The following is a 22,563-nucleotide window of genomic DNA, read 5'->3' as shown; positions in this document are numbered from 1 at the left end:
AGAATCAGAAATGAGATAAAGTTCTCTGATTTGCCATGCAAGACGCATTTAGGACTCAAAGCTCTACATACCTGCTCACTTAGCACGTGTAAATGTTACCATTATGTTGTGTTACTATTTACCACTTTCTGCAAGTGGAAGAGTATGAAAAATGGCAAGCATTAAAACTACTGTCAGTCTGATAACACTTAGGAAAATACCATATTTTATCAGATTTTTATCAGCTTGCCGCTTCTCCCTTCACTCAACTATATATATGTACATTCAACCACCAAGATTTTATTTGAAATTCAGTGCCAGAAGAAATACTTGTACTTGCAAATTAACAGGTTTTTAATCTCAACAAGAAAGACAAGTCAAGCAAAAAACTACCTAGAAGGGTAAACTATGCAATCCTTTAAAACAGCATGCATACTTTACTAACTCCAAAATATGCATTACTGATTGGAATGTGGAATACTTTACAAAAATATAAGTCCATAAGCACTATTTAAAAAATTTAATGCTAAAAGTATACAATATATTTAATTTAGCACCAGGTTCTGCTTCAGTGTAACACATTTTAATATACTGATGTTTCTTTAGGAATAAGATGCTTCTTTCCGTCCTCAAATAAGTTTAATGTAAGAAAAACACAATATGATCAAACCAGTTACATATGGTTTCACTTACAGTCTTACAGTATTGACGCGTAAATCGTTTTTGAAGCTTCTGAATTGTGAATACAGGGATGCTTAGGCAACAATAATTTATGTTTGCAAATGCAGACTGTATCCTTTGTGTAACCAGCCCCTCTTCTAAAAATGTGGCCACATTTAAGTATGCATAGGACAGAGAGCAATGATGCACGTTCATTAAAAAAAAGCCGACTGTGGTTACCCCACCATTTGCATGCTCCCTCACAAATATACCACTTCTAGAGGAAAATGGGATTTAATTCAGTGCCCATGAAATTCCTGATATCTAGGCTGAGACTGTGACAATATACTGAATAAATAATATAATAAATCAACGTAAATTCTAGCAGAACAGAAATTTGCTTTTGCCTTGTACATTGTATAGTCATTTATTCTGGGGTGGCTTTGTGACCAAATTATACTCATTTATCCATCATGTATTTGAGTACAGAAAATACAAAGAAATTAAAAGCAGGCCCTTGTCCACTCAGACTGGACTGAGTCAATCAGCTGCCAAAAGCTTTTTAATAATAATAGTAATAAATTACAGGATTGTAATAAGCTAAGATTTCATATCAAAAGGAATAAGTAAGACACCAACACTAAGTCCTAGTGCAGTTTTCCTAGGCTACTATTATCATAGCTGTAAATACCCATGAAACAGAGCCATTGGGTTTCCTAAATGACAAAAAGGAACTAATTACTAGATACTAGGAAGCTACTGGCAAATTTCACCAAACCAAGTGAGAAGCAGCAAAACAAACAAGAAGATTCTCAAATTATGAGTTAATTGCACTGGAGACTGCATGATGCAGAGTCTGACTATAAAAAGACAAACAAAAGCAATGCAGCCCTATCTATATCACCACATTTTCTGGGTACTCCTGCCTTTACGAGAGGATTTCCAAGAACCATACAAAAAGAAAACCCAGGAGGGAAAAACGGCATGTTCAGTCATGAGCTAAATTATAAAAAGCCTGCATTATTAATGGTTAAAACTCAGAGAAAAAACAGCAGTGCTTCATTCTCAAGCTCATCCCTAGGAAAAACATAAAACAATAAAAGTCATTCTCAGGCATTCTTTCCTTCTTCACATTGCCATAAAGCTCATCAATATTTCTCATATGAAAGCAGTATAATTTCTTCATTACAAAACCAATGTACATTTAAGAATATCTTCAACACATACTGAAGTTTTGCACAGTCTTGGTGAATTAAGATAAAAAATAATACTTCAAATTTGGACTTAGAAACTGAATTTACTGTTTTTATTAGAAGGTTGACATATTTTATTTGGGTGCAATAAAGCAACCAATACTATAAATTACAGATGTATTGAATATTTATATGAATAAATACTTAAATTACTTCCACAAAGCTTCACAATTACTACTGTGAAACAGAGAAGTACAATTTTGACAAGAGTAAGGACTATTAGATATTCAAAACCTGCTTGTATATAAACTGTAAACCAAATCTCTCCATATACACCCATACTTACTATGTTTTATGCAAATATCAAATTTCTGTGAACAAACACCTTAAACAGTGTGATACAAAATGCACAGCTGTGTGGGAAAGATTTTGTAATTTTACTGGTTAATGACATATGTGCTACCTTGGTTGATCACATTTTTGAGCACTAGGAACATTCAGAGACTTCTTCAGGATTCTTCCTGGTATACTGCTTGTTTAAATGGCATTATTTTATGCGGGTATTGATTTGTAATTCAGTACACTGGGAATGCATTATGAATACAACTTTGTTAATTTAGTGGTCTCACTGTAAGAGCGCTTGCCCAATGAATGGACACTGAAATGTCTAGAAGTTAATTGAGTTACGTGATAGTAAACAAAATATTACATTACAGCCTCTGACAAGCTGCTAATTTGCTAGAGTTGCTAATGTTTTCCACTGGCCTTTTTATAGTGATACTGATTTGTATTGATGTACCTGTGCTATTTTGATTTGCTCTTTTTCTGAGTAACTGGAAGTTCAATTTGTATTCTTCATTGCATTCAACAAGACTCATTAAACCTCTAGGTCAGCCTCCAGCTCCATAAGCAACAAGAGCTGACCTTTTGATTCTGGGCTCTCTTCTACATCAGCCACAGAAAGGCAGCCCAGGGCTCATTCAGGTGGGCAGGGACCAGAATGGCACCGTCGCCCTGGTGCAATAAACTCCAGCTTCTCTTTTCCCATGCCATGTTTCCTTGTGACATAGCTGGGGGCTGCTGCATGCTGCCGGTATAATTTCAGGAAGAACCTAGACTATTGCTATAAATTTCACCCACAATTTATAGCCAATTTGACACACTATCATGAATATGCTGAGCAGATATCAGCTGATAATGGCAATTATACAGCACAGTTGGCTCTGCAATCACCACTACAATTTGTGTGTAAAAGGTATTAGAACTTTTCAGGAGGCTTTAACGATAACATTCCTGATTGTGAATTAGACAGATGAAAAGCAGTTGAGTGCATTCTCAATTTGTTTTTAAATCATGAAAACCCCTTTGGTTATTAACAAAAACACATCTCACACTCAAAAATAACCAATCGACCTTTGTCTTCTTTATAATTAAATTAATAGATCCAAAAAGTATGAAAAGGTTACCTGTAGACAAATACCAGCATGTGCCCATGATGGTCTTCAAAAGCACGGTTCCCTTACAGCTTACCTAGAGCACTATCATCTCATAGGTGTTGAAGAAGCTGCAAAGACATATTCTCTATAAATCTAAATGACAACTGTTGAAGTAAATCACAGTGCCCACAGACCTCACTCAACAGAAGGAGAAAAATGAAAGTCACAGCTGACATGGAGCCCTGTCATTCAAATTTTACAGCTGGTGTTACAACACATAACTAAACAGAAAAATTTACTGTGTTCTTTGCTTTTCATGCATTTTTCATAGGTGAAGGAAAATGGTTTTGCTTCAAATATTTCTAATTGTGTAAGGTTTAAGAATGCCTATGTTTTTTTAGGTACATTAACAGTCAAATCTGAAATCTATTTACCTCTGTGAGAATCTTCCAGATGATATCAGAAGAAATCTTTCTACATGTTTTTTTTTTTTATCAAGTAATCATTAGAACTTTTGTTGCTAAATGGCATACAGATGTAAAACCATGCTATATCTGGAGTATTTTTCCATATTCAAATTAAAATAGCAGTTCCATATAGAATTCTACAAAGTAGTTTGCTTGTGGTATTTTCTGTAAGTGCCTAAGAAACTATACTTCTTTATTCAGCTCAAAGAATAATAAATCTACAGATAATATTGATAACTAATTTTTCTTCTCACACACTTGTCTACATTTGGGAAATTTAAGATATCTTTGTTAATTACAGTGCTTTGTAGCTGTTCGCAACATTCTTGCATATTGATTTAGTGCACTGTTCCTCAAGGGAAAATGTTACCTTTAATCACTCAATAAAGTGAACCAGACACTGAAGCACTGTTGAAAGTCAAATGAGAATAACATCAGGATAGTAAAAACTCCATGCCTAATGAGCAGCAGTAAATAACCATGTACAGCTCTTACAATGATCCAGTTCTGGACATCCTCTGGGGTTTGACCTATTTGTCACTTAAGCCACTAAAAAACAGTCATTAAATATCCTCATTTCCTACTCGCACGTTAAGTAAGGTCAGTGAGCTGCAACCAGGCTCAAACTCACAGCAGGATATTCTGAACTAGGTGTTTGAAGCCACTACTTAGTAAGCAGAAACAGCTTCAGTGGAGGGACCAACTTCATCTGAGGTTCTGAAAAAGTTACAAACAGAAGGAAACAGAATTTTGGAATTAATTTCTCATACAAAGTCTGGGATTAAGAGTCTTTCATTTATGCTACATTTAATTACTGGAACTATTGCTGTTTACATGATAGGAGGATCTGGACACAACAAGTGCACAGAATCATTTGTTGCTATCACCATCTCTTGAAGCTTCTGTCCCCACCCTGTAAACAGTAGCATGGTTAAGAGTAACAGGAGCAGGAACTCTGTCCCATGACTAATGAACTATTACTTTCTTGTATCTTGGATTGAAATATCTATAAATGTTTGCAGCTAACTTCAAGTACAAAAGATTCTTTTTATCAAGCATATTGGGATGAATTTACAACAGCCACATGCACTCATGAAAGATCCATGCTGTGTTTAATTGTAAGAAGCAGTGGTAACAGTGGTGGCAGATTGTTCCATGGAATTATATATAATTTACATCTGAGTCCTCCCTAGTATGGATTAAGAGCTATTGTGTATTATATTACAGACACTAATCTTGGATAGATCTAATGAGAGCTAATGCTAATCAGCATGCTATCCTGCATGGCTCTTTTGGAGTTTTACCTCTTAAAAAGATTCACAAGTTGTGATTTGACAGTCCAATTCATTGAAAGGGCAGGACAAGAAGAAAGAACTGACCTTTATGAAATTCAGGAAGGAAGAAATGGAGCTGTTATTCCTTTATCTTTTGCAGAAGAAAGGCAAATTTATGTTTTCCACACTCTACCTCATTCTGCCTCCATGCCAGGGTCACACGGTGAAGTTGCACATCCAAGTCAGCTGCCTACCAAGTCACAGAAATCTCTTCCCTTTGCTTTTGTATCATCTCCTACTGCTTATCTCCTGAGGTGATAGCAGTTTTAGTGTCACAATCTGCTCCTAACTGGGTGAACTGGAGTTAAGGTAAACCAGCAACATAATTCTGCACAGTCATATGCTTTATCACCCTGCATGACTACACACCATACCTGCTGATACCTTGTTTGAGAGAGTTGTGTTTGCTTAGTAGGAAAATACCATTATTTCAAAGGAGCTGTTGAACTAATAACTTGTAATCCTTTGCCTTGAGGCTCGATCAATAGGACTGTGATTTCAATACTTTACATAGCAAGACAGAAGCATCAGCAAGAAGGCCATCTGCTGGGAAACCAGTAAAATTTTCTGATATTGCGTTTGCAAGTATTCTCTGGGCTTTAAACAGAAAATACTGCAGATAAAATAATAAATACAACTAAGTTTAACATAAGCTGAAGAAAACACATGGAAGCCTGTTAAACAGAAAACATGTTATTGCAAGTGTGCAAGCAAAGGAACAAGAGCTAGAGACATGACTGATAAAGAGCTAGATAAGGGCCAACAATAAGCAGGATACCAGCAATTCATCTGAGATTAACAAGGTTCTACACAGGACACCTGCAGGATGCTAGAGGGGTGATCAGGAAACATCCAGGTACAGCATTTAAAGATAAGCAGTATGAGCTGAACGTCTTGTGCTGGTAGCAACTGACATCTAAGTGCACCTTGTGCATGGATAAACGAACTAACCAATTAACACACACAATTTACAGTGAAAGGAGAAAGCATCGTCCAGCATATAAGGATCAGATCACAATATCTGTAAAAGGGTACGATAGCTCAAATTCAGGCTGCTGGACAGATGAACAAGGCCTCTGCATTTGTTTTGGTCACCATGAACAGCCAGCATAATCCCTTCCAGTCTTAGCATAAACAACCTTTGCAGAAGTCTGGGTTTTTTTACTTGAATCTAACTTTCCTTATTTTCTTTAAAATGGGTCAGTTTTAAGACTTTATATGTGATTTCTTCCAAATAACCATGCTCTTGTGTTCCTGTTTCAGTGGGGGGATTAGACTAGATGATCTTTCAAGGTCCCTTCCAATCCCTAACATTCTGTGATTCTTTTATCACTTGTTTTTTATAAACAATTCTTCATTTCCAAACACTAACAACAGAGCTTTCCTTTCAGGAACACCTCTCCTGTTTGTTTCATGTAATGCGATAAAGAAAGCCTGACTGAAGGAGGTGCAGTAATAGAGAAAAGAAGTCACACACAGTCCAGTTCAATAAGGAGACAGAACACAGAACTGTAATGTAAAATTACAGATAAATACATTAAGCTACTGCAATGGCTTACTAAATGAAAACCTAATTGCACACTATGTCACGCTCTGATAGTAGCACATGGATAAGAAAATCTTAAAGTGCTTTAAATAAAGGGAGAAAGAAGTCTTCAGAATGTAAAGCAATTTGATTTTCAATAGTAAAACATTTTTTCATTAAGAGATTAGTAAATTCACCTGGAAGTAAACTCTATGAAAAAGCTGCTGCATATTCTTCATAAATGCAAATAATTGTCTAGCACAAACTTGAACTTGAAACTCCAGCCTTTGACTAGCGGTGAACTGTATGAGCACTGCACTTGATCTGTTTGTCTCCATCAAACTGTTAACACTTCATCAAACTTGTTTCCCCTTTGTGGTCACATGATTTTTATTACCTCTCATTTTTCGTGTCTACAATACATGTTCAGAAAAATTGCTGCCTTTTGTCTTTAGAAAATGCCTATTCTTTATAATATAGCTTCCAGTTAAAAATCAGTCAAGAAGGACAATGTATTGTAAAATAATAAGAAAGCTCATTTCACATTAGCAATTAGCCTATTTACATTAATTATTCAATTGCCTCATTCTATAATTTCCATGCTGTTCTTTTGTGCTTTGTTTCTCCTTGCAGCATGTTACAGCTCACGTTACCTCACTTTGATGCTTTGCTCCCTTCCAAGGGGAGCGATGAGTTTAAAACATTTATTTTGTTTGCTAATAACCTGTCTGTGTAGATACTTTGGAACGGTAATGGCACTAGAAAAACAATTCCAAACCCTTCAAAAGAACCGACAGACTGAAACAATCATTATGACCCAAGTAGAATGACTTAGTCTGTGAAGGATCATCTTTCTCAGAAAACACCAAAACATCTCGCATTTAAGGAAGAAGCTGAGAACTAAGAGGTGATGAAGTATTTAGGTTTTGTCATGGGTATGACTTGGCTTGAGACATCCATGATCAAGTACCAGAGTCTACTACAGGATCTAAAGACAACTCCAAGTACTGCACTATCTGTGAAAAATACTATCAGGATGTCCAGTAGGTGTTTGATAGAAATATGTTCTAGAAATATAAAAAAAAAGTGTTCTGTCTCACAGCAAGTAAACAGATGACCACAGCTCTAATAACTATGTGTAAATCCACCCTTACAGAGAATAGATATAAAACTGCAAGGACAAACAGGTTTGTGTATAGTGCCTCAATAAAACCTGCATGTGTAGGTTAAAGCATTACTGCTTTATAATTATTTCAAATTTAGTCAAATTACAGTATTATTACTAGTTAAGGCCAGGGTGCAAAAGCAAAGTGGGCTTAGCATCGGTTCTTCAAATGCTAGACAGATTTTCCAGCCTGGTTTGTCTCATTTGCTCTCTACAACTACCTGACAGGAGGTTGTAGTATGGAGGGTGTTTGTCTCTTCTCCCAAGTAGCAGGCGATGCAGCAATAGGAAATGGCCTCAAGTTGCACCAGGGGAGGTTTAGATTGGATATGAGGAAAAATTTATTCACAGAAACGGTTGTGAAGCAGTGGAACAGGCTGCCCAAGGAAGCAGTTGAGTCCCCATCCCTGGAGGTGTTTAAAAGACAGACAGATGAAGTTCTTAGGAACATGGTTTAGTGTCAGTTAGGTTCATGGTTGAACTCTATGATCTTGAGGGTCTTGTCTAACCGAAACGATTCTATGATTCTATTCTATCATTCAGTGTTTAGCAATTCCTTTATATAAGAGAACAGAGGGCTCTTGTTCATCCTGTGTAACCACTGTGATATGAATCTGATTTATCTCTGTATCTGAACTCAGCAGTGATGAAAAGCACAGGACTAAGCAACCTTGGAAACTAATGTGCTCTGTCTGACCACAGAACAGGGACAATAGGGATGACAGCAGTGCATTGCCCCCACTCAGCCTAACAGTATGGTTCAGCCCCTTTTCTCATGCAGGGTTATTTGATGACAGTGTAACACGGTGTCTAAATTTGTTCCATATCTATTCTGCTTGCCAAGATTCCCCACAAAGGTAACAGTTTCCTAACAGTGTTTTGCAAGAAATCCACACAGATTAGGAATGATGATTAATAGTAAACAACTGCGACATTACTTGTTTTACACAAAATCAACCAGGTGACAATAACTATCAGCCAGTGTCAGCCTGGGTGTTCACCTGCAGAAGTCACAAGCCACAGAGTCTACAGACATTGAAACCACTGATCCCAGCAGTGTCAGCCCTCTCTCTGAGAACAGGCTGGTAGAGTAGAAAACAGAGAAATCTACCTTTTTGCTAAACAGAGAAATACATGGTCTCTTCTAAACCTATTGTCTCAAAGCCGTCTTTTTTTAATCTTTCCCAGAGAACTGTTCAAAATAAATTTTGATATTCTGTAACTCTTTTTTAATCTCACATTTCCCTTTCTTCATTTACTTGTATAAATTAGAGACCTAGAGCTACCCTACAAATGTGTGAAAGCTAACAGGCACATTGTAATTGACAACTTTTATTTTAACTGTTTTTATCATTTGAGTTGGGAATTCTCTGTTTCCATTCCAGATGTTTCCAAATGACAGGATAATTCAGATATGAGGTTTTGCATGTAGCTATTTTTTGGATGCATCTTCCAAGGCCTGCGGAAGACAGTGAAAAAGCTTTCAATGAATTCAGGAGATTTTGAACAAGATCTTTTTCCCAACAAAGTATCTCATCAACAATTCTAAAAGGGAAAAAATTATCCCAGGGCCCTGGGCTCAGACCATTTAAGCAGAGAATCTATCTGTGCACTATCTCAAATAGAAGTAAAAGCTAGATAACGATAAAGCAGTGAATTAGAAAATAGATCATTAATATCAAGAAGGCTGTACTACGGCTGGAATTACACCACTTGCTTTACATCTTCCTAACATGTATTTATCGAATGATTGAAAGGTTCTTCTTCAAGAACAGAAGAAATAGTGTGCTTTTATGTTCAAAGCAGGAAACCGTATTGACTGTTAGATGTTTTTCAAACCAAACCACTAGCGTTTCTGTGTCCCTTAGAAAATATTACAATACAAGCTATATTTTATAAGATATCATTCTCGCAGTTCAGCTACACCAATATGCCTAGTGTTGCTGCTGCTGTTTGAGGACTCAAAATTAGCAGACTTTCAGAAATATTAAGTCTTGGATCCTTTACTGAGAGCATCTGATTCATTTTCCTCTCGAAAACGTCTGCAACATGATCCTGTGAAACTGAAAATTGTCTTCCCTGGCTCCCCTGACCTCGGGGATTATTCCACTTCTGCTTCTCTCTCAGCATTTTTCAATCCATCCATCAACTTGCTCTGATCAGCTTCTTCCCATTTTGCCACTCCTTAGCCAGTAACTGCGCTGCCACTCTGACTGCCCTTGATAACAATTCTCCACAAGAGGAACCACACAACCACAATCACATTTTAAAGGTACAATCTTTAGGGCAACGACCTCATGTTTCCAGATCTGTGATATCAGCCTCTGAACTTTCCTTTCAACCTGAAGACAAATAGAGACTGGATAGTGCTACAGCAGATGCTTGGCTAACACGCATCCAGCCACCTCAATGACACATAATGATAATTCCTCTTTTTGTCATACTGTATTATACACACTACACATCCAAGAGATCCTTTTTATATCATGGATAAATCGCAATCATAAAACATTGGTCTCAACTAAAACTAGGGAAACATTTAGAGATGAGCTCCCCCGCCCCCCAAACAGCAACACACTCCTATGTTCTGAGTGGAAAATAACCAAATGCAGAATAGAATGTGTAATTGAAAAGTATAACATCTCAAGTTTAAAAAAATAAAAATAAAATTTTAAAAAATCAGAAATATCAAAAGAAACAGCTGACAAACCAGGGGGAATGGAAAAAAAAATACTGAAACAGATTTCAAGCAGGAGGAAGAGAAAGGTTAAAGAACAAATTAGAAAAAACTAATGGAAGTACTACCTGTTTCAGCCACCAGCATCCTTTTGTTAAATACTTATGGGAGGAAGAGGCCTCTGGCTTTCCTGCCACATGGAATTCTATTCCCAGTGTCTTATGCCTGAAGTAAAGTGAAAACTACAATTTGCTGATGTCTGTGATAGAGTTCGGCAAAACTCTCCAACATACAGTGAAGTCTGGTAACTGTCTCTTTGTTTGGAATGAGAGGTTTGTAAAGAAAATTCCCATTTAAAGCTAAACTTGACCAAAATAATAGGTGTTTCTCCCTTCCCAACCCTTTTGCGAGAAAGACCTTCCATCCTGAACACGAAATTACTTCCCAGCTTTCAAAGTGTACCAGCAACTGAAATCTTGGTAAAGAATGTTCTGAATTCAGATTTACAAAAAAGTTTCATCCATCTTGACACATTATTGGGATGCCCTTTGTAAGTTAGATTCATCTGCCCATATTTATCAATTTGCAGGTAAGAAATCAGAATAAAATTTTTAACTTCCTGGCTATCAAAATGATCAGAATTTACCTTTAAGTTAATTTAGACTAATTTCTTAATTTTCAGAGTCAAAAAAATGAAGTCATAAACCTTTTCACTCAAATCTAAGGCAACTACTAACTATTCAAATAAAACAGCTCTTTTTTTGTACTAAATATATAGACACCAATTACCTTATATCCCAAGATAGTCTCAAGTGACACCTTAATCGCTTACTCTGATTCTCCTTAATTTTAGAAGTTTGAGAACTGAGCATCATTGCATCGTAGCACCTAAGTGAGCATAAGCCACTTTAAACGTTCACTGCTTCCCAATCCAAATGAAGATCATCTAATTTTATGATCTCTAAAAGGATTAAAGATGGTTTTAAGTTATAAATAACATTTTAAAATACATTATTTTAAAATAACATTTTTTCTTTACAAACTTTAAAAAAATCACCCTATATCAAAGGGGTAAATGATCTAGTTTTTGGCAGGGATCTATTATTCAAACATATCAAAAAAGAATTTACATCCAAAATTCAGCTGCACATTACAGTTTGTATGTTTAATGTTTGTTTGTTTTTTAATCAAGAAAAGAGTAAAGCCTATTCAAAATGAGCTCAAAACCTCTGTTAGTGGAGTTCAGATCACTGAGAGACAAATAGAGATGGATGCAGTTGAAGCCGATATTTCTTGAAGAAGTAACTTTTTGTGAATAAGAAAGGAAATGCTCAGATTTGAAGAAAACTTCTTTACCACAGATTTTACCACTGACAAAGCAGGTAAGCAAAGGGCTATTGGCCTCAGCAAAAACATGTAATTCTGTAACAAACGAATACCTACCTTTTCAGTACTGCTGTAATACATCTCTTAGTGCATGGCATTCAAAAAGCCCTTAACATGAGGCAAAATATTATACTCCCATTTTAAGGTCCAAATTGGGATATAAGAAAATACGAAAGTTGTAAAAGATGTGAAGGTCCTGATTATATGTGTTTTGAGAGATGTTTGTGGCTTTAAGAACCTGTCATCGTAACACTAGCCAACATTAAACACTAGGTAGCAGTTCTTTCCACAGAAACATCCACTTATCCAAATGATGATTATATTATTGTCCCATTGGTTCAAGTGGCTAGCTGCAATTCTGGGCTTTGCAGAATGGCTTTTCTTTGGATTGCCAATTTCTCTCAGCAGAGATATTCTGCTGTATTTTTGTTCATACACAAAACACATATAGAATGTCCTAGTTACCTGAATACAATACAAAACAACAACACACAAAATATCCTACAGAGACCTGTACAATAGAAGTCACAATCTTTATTTTAATAAGAAATAAATAAAGAATAAAAACCAGAATTTTGGTTGGATCAAAAGTTTTGGGGTTGCTTTCCTCTCCTCACTTCTCCTGGCCAAACTGGGGGCCAATTCAATAAAGAGGTGTTCGGGTTTTTTTCTGGAAAAAAATAAGTTAAAGTCCTGACATACTTTCTAATATTTTGCTCTGGGTTTTTTGTTGTTTTTTCCTCAATGTATGTTTACGTTATAAAATGTAACATAGACACTACATAAGACATTGAGGACTGCATCTATAAGAACCTGATGTTTGGCTGCCACCACTCCAGAGGAGTTACAAGGCCACTGAGTTGTTCACTAAGAGTTACAATGAATCTGACCAGCGCGGCAGAAGCTGAACCAGCTAACCCAGCAAATAGGTACCAAAACAGCATTTGTGTGGATCTCAGGAAAGAAAACCACTGAGTTTTGTGCTGGGAATCTATCTTAATTATCTTTGTCAGGCTCCCTGGGAGGAGGACAAATGAGGTACTTTGCTCACTTTTTATAAATGTCACTGGATAGTCACAGCTTCTTAAGATATGAACAGCATGAGCTGAGAAACTAAAGAAAGGTCATGAATTCTTCAATTCCTGCAGTGATTAACAGACTAATCTGAAAGCCACTGAGGTCAGTAGAAAGATTGCACAGGCATTAGCTCAAGCACAGATGACTTCTTGAGGCTTGAATTATGTTCATAACTACACATGCCAATTTATATGGATGTGAACTTCCCACAAGTGGGGAAAACACTTACCATTGGACCACACAGAAAGATCACGGTTGAAAATACTCTTGAAAAATGTCCAGAGATGAAATTTTAATCAGTTTGTCTCTCAGAAAGAAACCACACCAAATGTATTATGTAAGAAAACAAAAAGCCCTGCCTGCATCATTATTCATAAGAAATGGAAGTCTGGAGCATTTACAAGCTATTCATGACTGACTTCATTGTCTTTGACTAGTGAAGCCAATGAAATAGCAGTTTGCTGATGTCTTTCAACACATAAGGATTTGTGTATCATAAAAATAAATCTGAAATATATGAAACACTAAACTTGTTCAGAAATCTTCCTTGCCTGGTTCAGTTCAGAATGCCCACATGTCTTCATCTTGTGCTTAGAGAATCAGGAAAATAGGATCAGCATCAGCTTAGTGCTTTGAACAAAGAAATATCAGACTTGCCCAAAGCAGCAATGAAAAAATACTGAAATTTAATTTTAAAGTATTTCCAGTCCCTTAATTGTGTCAGCTATTAAGCCAGAATTCTTTTTTTCATGTTTAACAAATATAAAGATCATTGCTAATACCTATGAAAATACGATGTCTTACCTGTGAATTTAATATCAAAGATTTAGCTGCATAGCAAATGCTATACAGAGCAAAAGCCTCAGAGACGCAGGAACTCCAGCAGATGTGAAGGCAAACTATGGATCAAACAGCAATTGTTTTTTTCCATTTCATGAAAACTGCCTAAAATCATACACTCTCAAGTCTTTTTGAAAAAAACCAAGATCTTTCTATAATTTTTGTTTGCAAAAGAAAGCAAGAAAAAATGCTACCCCAGTTTAGAAAGTACAAGGATTAAACAGATATGAGTTCAAGTCCTTCTTGCAAATCATCTAAGGTAAAAATTTGAATGTCAGTCACCCACTTGCTATATTACTATGGTATCTGGCAATTTACTTTGGAGTCCCCCCCACTCTGTCTTGGTCCCATTTCCTCCTGCTTGGCTTACTAATTTACAGTAAGTATATTTTGGCCAAAATATTCCTGAAAAAAAAAACCACTCTGTTGTTATGAATCATGAATTAGTCTACCTAATCAGAAAAAAATAAAACAGATACATCATATGTTAATAATAGGAATGATGCAAAAATCTTGTTTTAACAGGCAGTAGGCTTCATACTGTCATAAGACGTTCCTTTTCGGAATGAAAACTGGCAAGATTTATTTCCTGAGTGTGTGCTTACAGTTTTATTATATAAGAAATGAAGGATCAGTGTATTACCATGAAACCACGGAGCAATCCTGTTGGTGTTCCTCTCAAACCCAGCACGCCGAGGAATCTGCTCTTCTCTGAACCAGCGAATGATGACATCTCGGGAAAAGGGTCTAGAAGGACGCTCCCAGATGCCACTGCAAAGAAAGGCAACTAATTACAGAGAAGAGTCATACAGAGAATTAGCAGTGTATGAAAGCAAAGGGCAATATAAATATTCATTGATTTTCGTATATGTACAAAACATACAGCTACAAAACAGTATAAGTGCTGTTCAGTATAGCTCACTGAACAATTTAAACCTTTTTCAAATTTGTAAAAAATATTTTGAGTTTTTTATGGAAACCAGAGTATTTTGATTTTACATTTGCAAGGGAACCTGAAACATTTTCTTAAGGATTGAACTTAAACTGAAAAACAGTTTACCTCAAAAGATGCAATGGACATTTCAGTCAGCTTTTCTCTTCCACCTCATTTTTATTCTAATGCACACATTGAACAAGCAAAGTTTTGTGTGTGGTTTTTTGTTGTTGTTTTTTCGGGGTGTTTTTTTGTTCGTTTGTTTTTGCTTAGAGTACACACTTTTTCACTGGCAGGAAATTCTAAATCGAGACCAACCCTACTAGGTTATGTATCCAAACCAATGAGCATGATAGAGGGAATGTTTTGTTTAAACTCTTATGTTCCCTTTGCATTCTCTACTTGACAACCTTCCCTACTGTTTCCACTACTTTCTACGCATTTTACATTATTTCAGCTAGTAGGAGGCAAATCAGGTAGAATATGTGGAAAATCCATCCAACTATCCCAAATAAAGACTAAGGTATATTATTTCAAATGAAAGTATGGCTGCATTCCAATTAAGCATACAGTCTCATTTATCCTGATAACAGTAGTAAAAGGGGGGTTTTACAATAGATGCATGTATCTTTTGAAATCCCATGGATTTCTGGGCACTCAAACTGTTAGCACAGATTCCCAGATCTTCATTACTGCTCTTCTTCAGATCAATAGGATGAAGGCTAGTGTAGGTATGTCTACTTGTACTATAATTTCACTTTCATTTGATGAGACACACACTTCACAGTGCCCAGTAGAGTAGCCGGATACACACTTTCCTACTGTACCTGCCATGGAGCTGCCACTTAATGTTGTGTATTTCACAGTTTCACAGTATGTTTGGGATTGGAAGGGACCTCAAAAGATCATCTAGTCCAATCCCCCTGCTGGAGCAGGAACGCCTAGGTGAGGTCGCACAGGAACATGTCCAGGCAGGTTTTGAATGTCTCCAGGGAAGGAGACTCCACAACCTCCCTGGGCAGCCTGTTCCAGTGTCTGTCACCCTTACTGAGAAGAAGTTTTTTTCTCAAATTTAAGTGGAACCTCTTGTGTTCCAGCTTGATCCCATTACCCCTTGTCCTATCATTGTTTGCCACTGAGAAGAGCCTGGCTGCATCCTCATGGCACTCACCCTTTATATATTTATAAACATTAATAAGGTCACCCCTCAGTCTCCTCCAAACTAAAGAGACCCAGCTCCCTCAGCCTTTCTTCATAAGGGAGGTGCTCCACTCCCTTAATCATCTTTGTTGCTCCTTTCTAGACATTATAATGGAGAACTATTACTAAAACTAAAATATCAGCTCAGGAGTCACCGAACAGTGTTAAATTAATTTGCGAGATAATAAAGAACCCTCAAAACCAATCAAGATTCTGCAATTCTTGACAGCAAGGTGCTCTTTAGAAAGGAACAAAAGCCAAGAGATAGATGCTATCTGCTTAATGATATTAGACTGAATCCTCCTTTCAGCTTATCCTACTAAAACTAGTGATTGATTCTGTTGATATCAAGTGATGGAACCTGCAGTGAATGTAATAGTTATTGCCAAATTACAAAAACACGTGAGTAGATCTGACTAACATTCATCATAAAATACAAAGACACAACCATGAGTGAAGAAAGTGAGAATTCACTTACAGACATGCATATAAATAAATATATATATACACACACACATAAAACAACACCCTATATGTGTTTCTTTTTTCTATTTCTAAACGTTTCCTACAACAAGAAACAAGAAACCCTTCAAATCCAAGGGCTTTGCAGTCCATTCTTGTTTCTTAACTCATTTCTCTCTAATTCAGTTTAGTTTTGAAAAGCTTGTCAAATCCATATTTTTTTCTGTTCTGGGCCAAATCTCAAAATTCTTCTTTGAGTTCCTATACAGTTACTATGGTTGTCCAGTAGGGGCAGGAGGAAAGAAGTACAACCACAAAAGGATAAGCAGAAAACCAAGTAAAACAATCCCACACCAAAACAGGAGGTGTTTATGTATATTCACTATTAAAGCATATGTTTAAAGCAACTTTTATTTTTCTTGATATCTTCACAATCAAGTCACAAACAGACAAAGAGCCTTAGGAGATAAAATTATTAATACTGCCTGGGTTTTGTCATATAGGCATAGCTTAGAAAGAGATAAATAGTATTGAACATGAGCTGGACAATGATCAGAAAATTTTTCAGCTTTTTTTCAGGCCCTTTTTGAAAAGAATCACATCTAGCACCACCAAATTCTATAGTAAACAACCTCACCTCAGAAACTCAGAACTTCAGACCAAAGTTATGGACTGTCTTTTTCAAAATCTGCCCCTTTTACTCATGTTTTTGTTACTTCAATTTGAAGACGACTTTAAGCAGTTTGGAAATAAAATAATTCATTCCTTTGGCAAGTTGATTTGATGGTGACTTTAAAGATCCTGCTTCTCTCTGGGAGTGAAATTCTGATTCCTCCTCAAACTGGGAGTTTTGGCTGCTATTACTGGAGAATTTCTGTGTCTCAACACCATAGAGCAAAGAACTTGACAAAGCAGAACACATTTCCAATCAATGAGGGACTGATTCTCTCTGGTCCTACAATGACTTGTAAAGAAAAACAATGTAATGAGAGTCTTTCTTTTGTGAGCTTGGATATTGGTTTTTAGGATTACTTCTTTTAGCATTTAATGCCACCATCTTGCCAGTGCTCACATTTGCCTTTATCACCACATGAAGCCAAATTAACGGTATAAGAAATCACGAGGAAAAGAGCAGAGTGACTAGTGAACTTTCTAGCACCCATCTGCTAGCCTGGATTCTTCTCCTCTTCTGCAGTTCATGGTGCTCCCTAAATAGTCAGATGAAAAATTAATAAACACCAAAGGCACTTGATTTTGCCTGAAAAAAAAACTTAAACCCCCTGAAACTTAGGATTATGACAGTTTTCTGTAGAATGTTTCAAAACAGTAGGCAGTTTTAGGCTTGAGGCTTAAGACTTGCATAAGACTTTGTTCATTTGACTTCTCCGTATCGCAGCCTTGCATACTAACCTAATAATAACTATTGAAGAACCCATCTCTCTCTGTGTGAACTCCGAGAAATCTGTCTGAAAAATCAAATGGCATTTAGTTTACATTAAGTATTCAACCTGTCTTCCTTTTTCTTTAAACATTCTTTTCGTGGTCATAGTGAAAGAGCAAGACTATTTCCAGCAACTGAATAAGAACTTGTTGAAATGGTGTGGACTGGAGAGGGAGCAATTCGACAGAAGACCATTTCAAAGTCACTCTTGTACAAACCAACCTGGACGCCTCAGAGCGGGGCAGCAAAGGATTTGCACTATTGTTGTTCAGTTTCATCTCCTGATCGTTAGTCAGTCTTGTCCCCTGGAACAAATTGCTCAGGCCAGCCACTCTCCCCTTCTGGATGGCACGCAAGGACTGTCGGCGGTACTCGTCCCGGGCCCTCCGCGCTTTGTGGCTCCTTTCCTCATCTGCAGCTTTGGAGCGGCGCACTGGGTGGAATGAATGGGAAGGGTGGGAAGGAGATACTTTAGATATACAAACAGCCATTGACCCCTTTTCTTATAAAACAACTTATTTTCTTTATTCTTTATATGACCTGATTTTAAGAATGTTCAAATTACAATGCATTACCACAGAGATGGCTGACTGGGTGACCACCCTGGTGCTCCACAGACAGGCCCACCAGCATGCCAGACCTGAGCTCTCAATGACCTGATCACTACTGGCAATAACTGAGCCTCTACACCTGACGCTTGCTTTGGCTAGAATAAGAAAAATTCTGTTTCAGGACATCTTTTCCACTGGCAGTAAACCAAGTTTTATATTTCAGGATAGAATGTTATCTACTGCCTAAGTTTGTTTAACAGAATTCTTTGCAACTATACACAGAACTATAATTTCCAATTATAAAAACTAACATGTAAGTCGCACTTTTTGTTGTTAATGGTGCTTTCTTTCTGAAAGGAATCTGCTACCGTTGCTACAGCAGTTAAAAGTCACAGAAGTCTTCCCCTTGGCTATTCCAGTAACAATGGAGAAATTAGTAGCCATTGGAAAAGGCACGCTGATACTCTTGATGTGTTCGTCTCACACTTGAGACTCTGAAATTGCATATAAAGAACCAGAATCTGTACTGGAAGATTTAATACACACCTACCAATGACACTGATCAGGGAGCTACACATTTCCACAACCTGAAATTAGGCTGCTACCCTAGCCATTGCAGGTCAGGCGTCTTTCACCAAAGCTTTTTAATTTTAAAACTAACGTACTAACAATCCTGTCTTTAAAATGGTATAACTGAAATGCACCAAGAATTGCACTGCAAATATCGTGATGTATCAGCTCTGATCTGGTGCCTCAAGCCCCATTTTGATGATTTTTTAAGACACAAATAACTTCAGGCAGGCAAATTATTCCAGTGCAAAACAAACCTTTAACATCCAGTGAAGCAAATATTAAAAAAGGAAGCTATTGCCTCCAGTAGCAATTATCAATCCTCCCATGACTATCCTGGCTTATATCATACTCAATTCATAAAGTGCACACACTATTTCTTACTCTATTTTGATTGTACCTGTGACTAGGAATGCATGATATAATACCAGACAGCTGCATTTCATTAGGCTGCTTGCGTGCCTCTGGTTTGCACTCCTGATTTAAAGCAAGCAGAAGCATAAATGGATTTGTCCAAATTCTGAAAAGGTTTAATGGAATCAAGAAATAAAAGCACTCAATGCAAAATGAAACTAAATAAAACCCTCTGGGCAAATGAGGGATAGAGAAAAGACCTTTAGGTTTAGAGTTATAGAATACCATCACATAGGTAGAAAGACATACAGGACTAAAAGGTCACCAAGATAGAATAATAAATGAGTCATAGATGCTTCATATGTATAAAACTGGTAGGATTTCAGTTTCACTTAATTACATAACCTGTAGTCTTAGCTAAACACAATAATAAACAACTGTGCAGCAGAGAAAACATGAGTAACAGGTTTCACTACTTATCTGACAGGTCATTATTTTTAAGGGTAGATAACGTCATCTAAATGTGCTATTTCACTGGCTCAAGTATATTAGTTACAAAATTTCTGTGATTTATCCTTTGTAAAGCCACTCAGCGATGGCTGCTTTAAATGCGGACTTCACAACACAAGCGCCAGCAAGGGAGATGAGCGCAATGCAGCTCAGTGAGACATTTAGAAACCAGTCATTGCTTGTCATAATCACAGTATACAGATCGAGGGCAGACTGCATGGGGCTTTCTGGGATTCTTTTCTGCTGATGTACAGGCTGCCTCAGAATAAAAGAGGCAAGGTATCTTCATGCCCCACTTTCCTCAGCAATAGATACTCTTTTCAGCAGAGATTCCTACTATATTTTTGCTGGCTAATAAATCTACACCAGCAGAAGCTAATGACCTGGACTACATTTTCCAAAATGATCAGATTCTAATATTTCTTATCAGAAGACAATGGGGAGATGTAGCGTAGTTTGCAACTGCCAAATATTAACATTCAGAAAACTTCTTGAAAGTATGTATGACATGCAGCCTTCCCTATACACACACACATATATATGTTTACATATATGTATATACCCATACACGTTATATGTGTCTGTACATATGTTTGGATAGGGAAGGTTGCATGCCACGGATATCTAAATGCATGCATATAGATATTATATATATATACACACACACACATATATATACACAAATATATAGGCATCTCTTTTGCATTATGACAATTCTTTATTGCAATTTCCCACCTGAGGTATCTGAAGAATTTCTATCATTTGCCATAGGGATGTATAGGGTCTCTTAATCCATGTTTTTCTCATTATTGGAGTCCCAATTTTCTTCCTACCCCATTCCTTACAATTTTTCCCAGAAACCTCTCTCTTCTTCCCTACATTCCTCTATCTTTGGGAGCTGTCTAGTACAGCTCCTACTACGGATCTGTGTTGCTGTGTCATCTCAAGTTTCTCTCAAAACTCTCTAACTGGTCAAGGGATTTTGTATTGGGTAAATAATCGGTTTTGGCTACCGGAAATAGTATTGTGGGTAAACATTCCTTCAGCCACTACAGTCAGATATCTACAAAAAAGTCTTCCACTCCTTCCGGACAAGAGAATACGTGCCACATGAACCTTCCTTCCATAGCAACATTTCCCACAAATTTACCCATTTTGAGAAAGTCAAAGTCTGATGATAAATTTGGACATATTTCTGTAGCAGGTTTTTCTCACAACAGAATTTAGTTAATATTCATATTTCTCTCTTTGACTCTGAACCATCTCACTAGAACTAAGAACTTTATGCCTGGATCAAGTCTAGCAGAAATATTCTAAGATCGAAGAAGCTACAAATTCTGCATTACTTGCTGTATTTCAGGACATTTCACAGCCTTTCTCACAATAAGAAAAACTAGTCAGGACTTCTAGCACTCTCTTAAGCAGGAACAGATTACTTTTCCTGACTAGCTGTCCTTTTACAGTAAATGTACTTCTGGCATGACCCTGTGAAAAGCATTGCATTCAATAGTCAGTATTTTCAGTTGGGAGATTAGATATCTGAATGATGTCTTCCATCCTTAAAAATCGCTGAATCGTTACCATAGGCCCATGTACCTAGCATAAGGAATTGCTACAAATAATAATTTACATTTTCTTTATCTTCCTTTTATATTACAGTACTGATGAATGTAGGAAGTGAGGAATTTGATCGATTTCTCAAGCTGCCAGGAATTCTACCATTTAACCAGGTCCTGGAAGTCCATCTCCACTACCAGCTTTCTTTTAAGGTGCTTGGTGATTCCAAAAACAGGTACATCCTTCCTCAGTGCTCATAGAATTAAGCACTTCTGCCCTAACGGCACCAACTGTCACTTGCGCAGATGTGCCTGAGCTGTTTATATAGGTTAGGTGCCAATACGATTGTAGCTGCAGTAGAGCAGGCCAAAAATGGTTTACCAAATTATCCTGGAAAACTGGTAAAAATATCCAGACTGAGGTCTCTGCTGTCATGATTATATGGTTATCATTACTAGAAATATTTATTTTAAAACCAGCTTGAAAATGTCTGCATGACCTGCAGCGTGAACATACTCTAACAACAAAGAAACCACAAAGCTTGGGTATGCAATATTTCTTATGATCCTATAGGTCCCAATTTGAGTTTGTTTTGTTTTCCTTTAACAGTTTACAAGAATCCATTATTCCTCTCTGCTAACCTAAGTTGTCTTTTGAGTGAAAATCACAGAATCACAGAACGTTAGGGATGGGAAGAGACCTCAAAAGATCATCTAGTCCAATCCTCCTGCTGGAGCAGGAACACCCAGATGAGGTTACACAGGAAGGCGTCCAGGCAGGTCTTGAATACCTCCAGAGTAGGAGACTCCACAACCTCCCTGGGCAGCCTGTTCCAGTGTCTGTCACCCTCACTGAGAAGAAGTTTCTTTTCAAATTTAAGTGGAATCTTTTGTGTTCCAGTTTGTACCCATTACCCCTTGTCCTATCATTGGTTGTCACCGAGAAGAGCTTGGCTCCATCCTTGTGATGCTCATCCTTTATATATCTGTAAACATTAATGAGGTCACCCCTCAGTCTCCTCCAAGCTAAAGAGCCCCAGCTCCCTCAGCCTTTCCTCACAAGGGTGATGCTCCACTCCCTTAATCATCTTCGTTGCCCTGCGCTGGACTCTCTCCAGCAGTTCCCTGTCCTTCTGGAACTGAGGGGCCCAGAACTGGACACAATATTCCAGATGTGGTCTTTTATATTTTCACTTAGGATTGGGAAATCACTATTAGTATTAGAACTTCGCCAGGACTGCTAAAT

The 22,563-nt window shown here is 37.2% G+C and overlaps 1 protein-coding gene across 3 annotated transcripts in view; it reads right to left on the bottom strand.

The window, feature by feature from the left end:
• Positions 1-22,563, bottom strand: part of SH2D4B (SH2 domain containing 4B) — a gene marked incomplete at its 3' end in the record, with an annotated part of 63,561 nt that overhangs the window by 14,409 nt on the left and 26,589 nt on the right. The window contains exons 5-6 of one of the 3 annotated variants that reach the window (XM_080347941.1): positions 17,991-18,209; positions 14,383-14,526 (exon numbers count right to left, since the gene is read on the bottom strand). In XM_080347941.1, coding sequence (XP_080204067.1) covers positions 14,383-14,526; positions 17,991-18,209 — 363 coding nt within the window. The remainder of the gene's footprint in view (positions 1-14,382; positions 14,527-17,990; positions 18,210-22,563) is intronic. The other 2 variants (XM_080347942.1, XM_080347943.1) reach the window with 2 other exon arrangements.

This window comes from Nesoenas mayeri (assembly GCF_963082525.1).
Source record: "Nesoenas mayeri genome assembly, chromosome: 7".
In the NCBI taxonomy this organism is placed as follows: domain Eukaryota; kingdom Metazoa; phylum Chordata; class Aves; order Columbiformes; family Columbidae; genus Nesoenas; species Nesoenas mayeri.
This window is presented reverse-complemented; position numbering and strand designations above follow the sequence as displayed.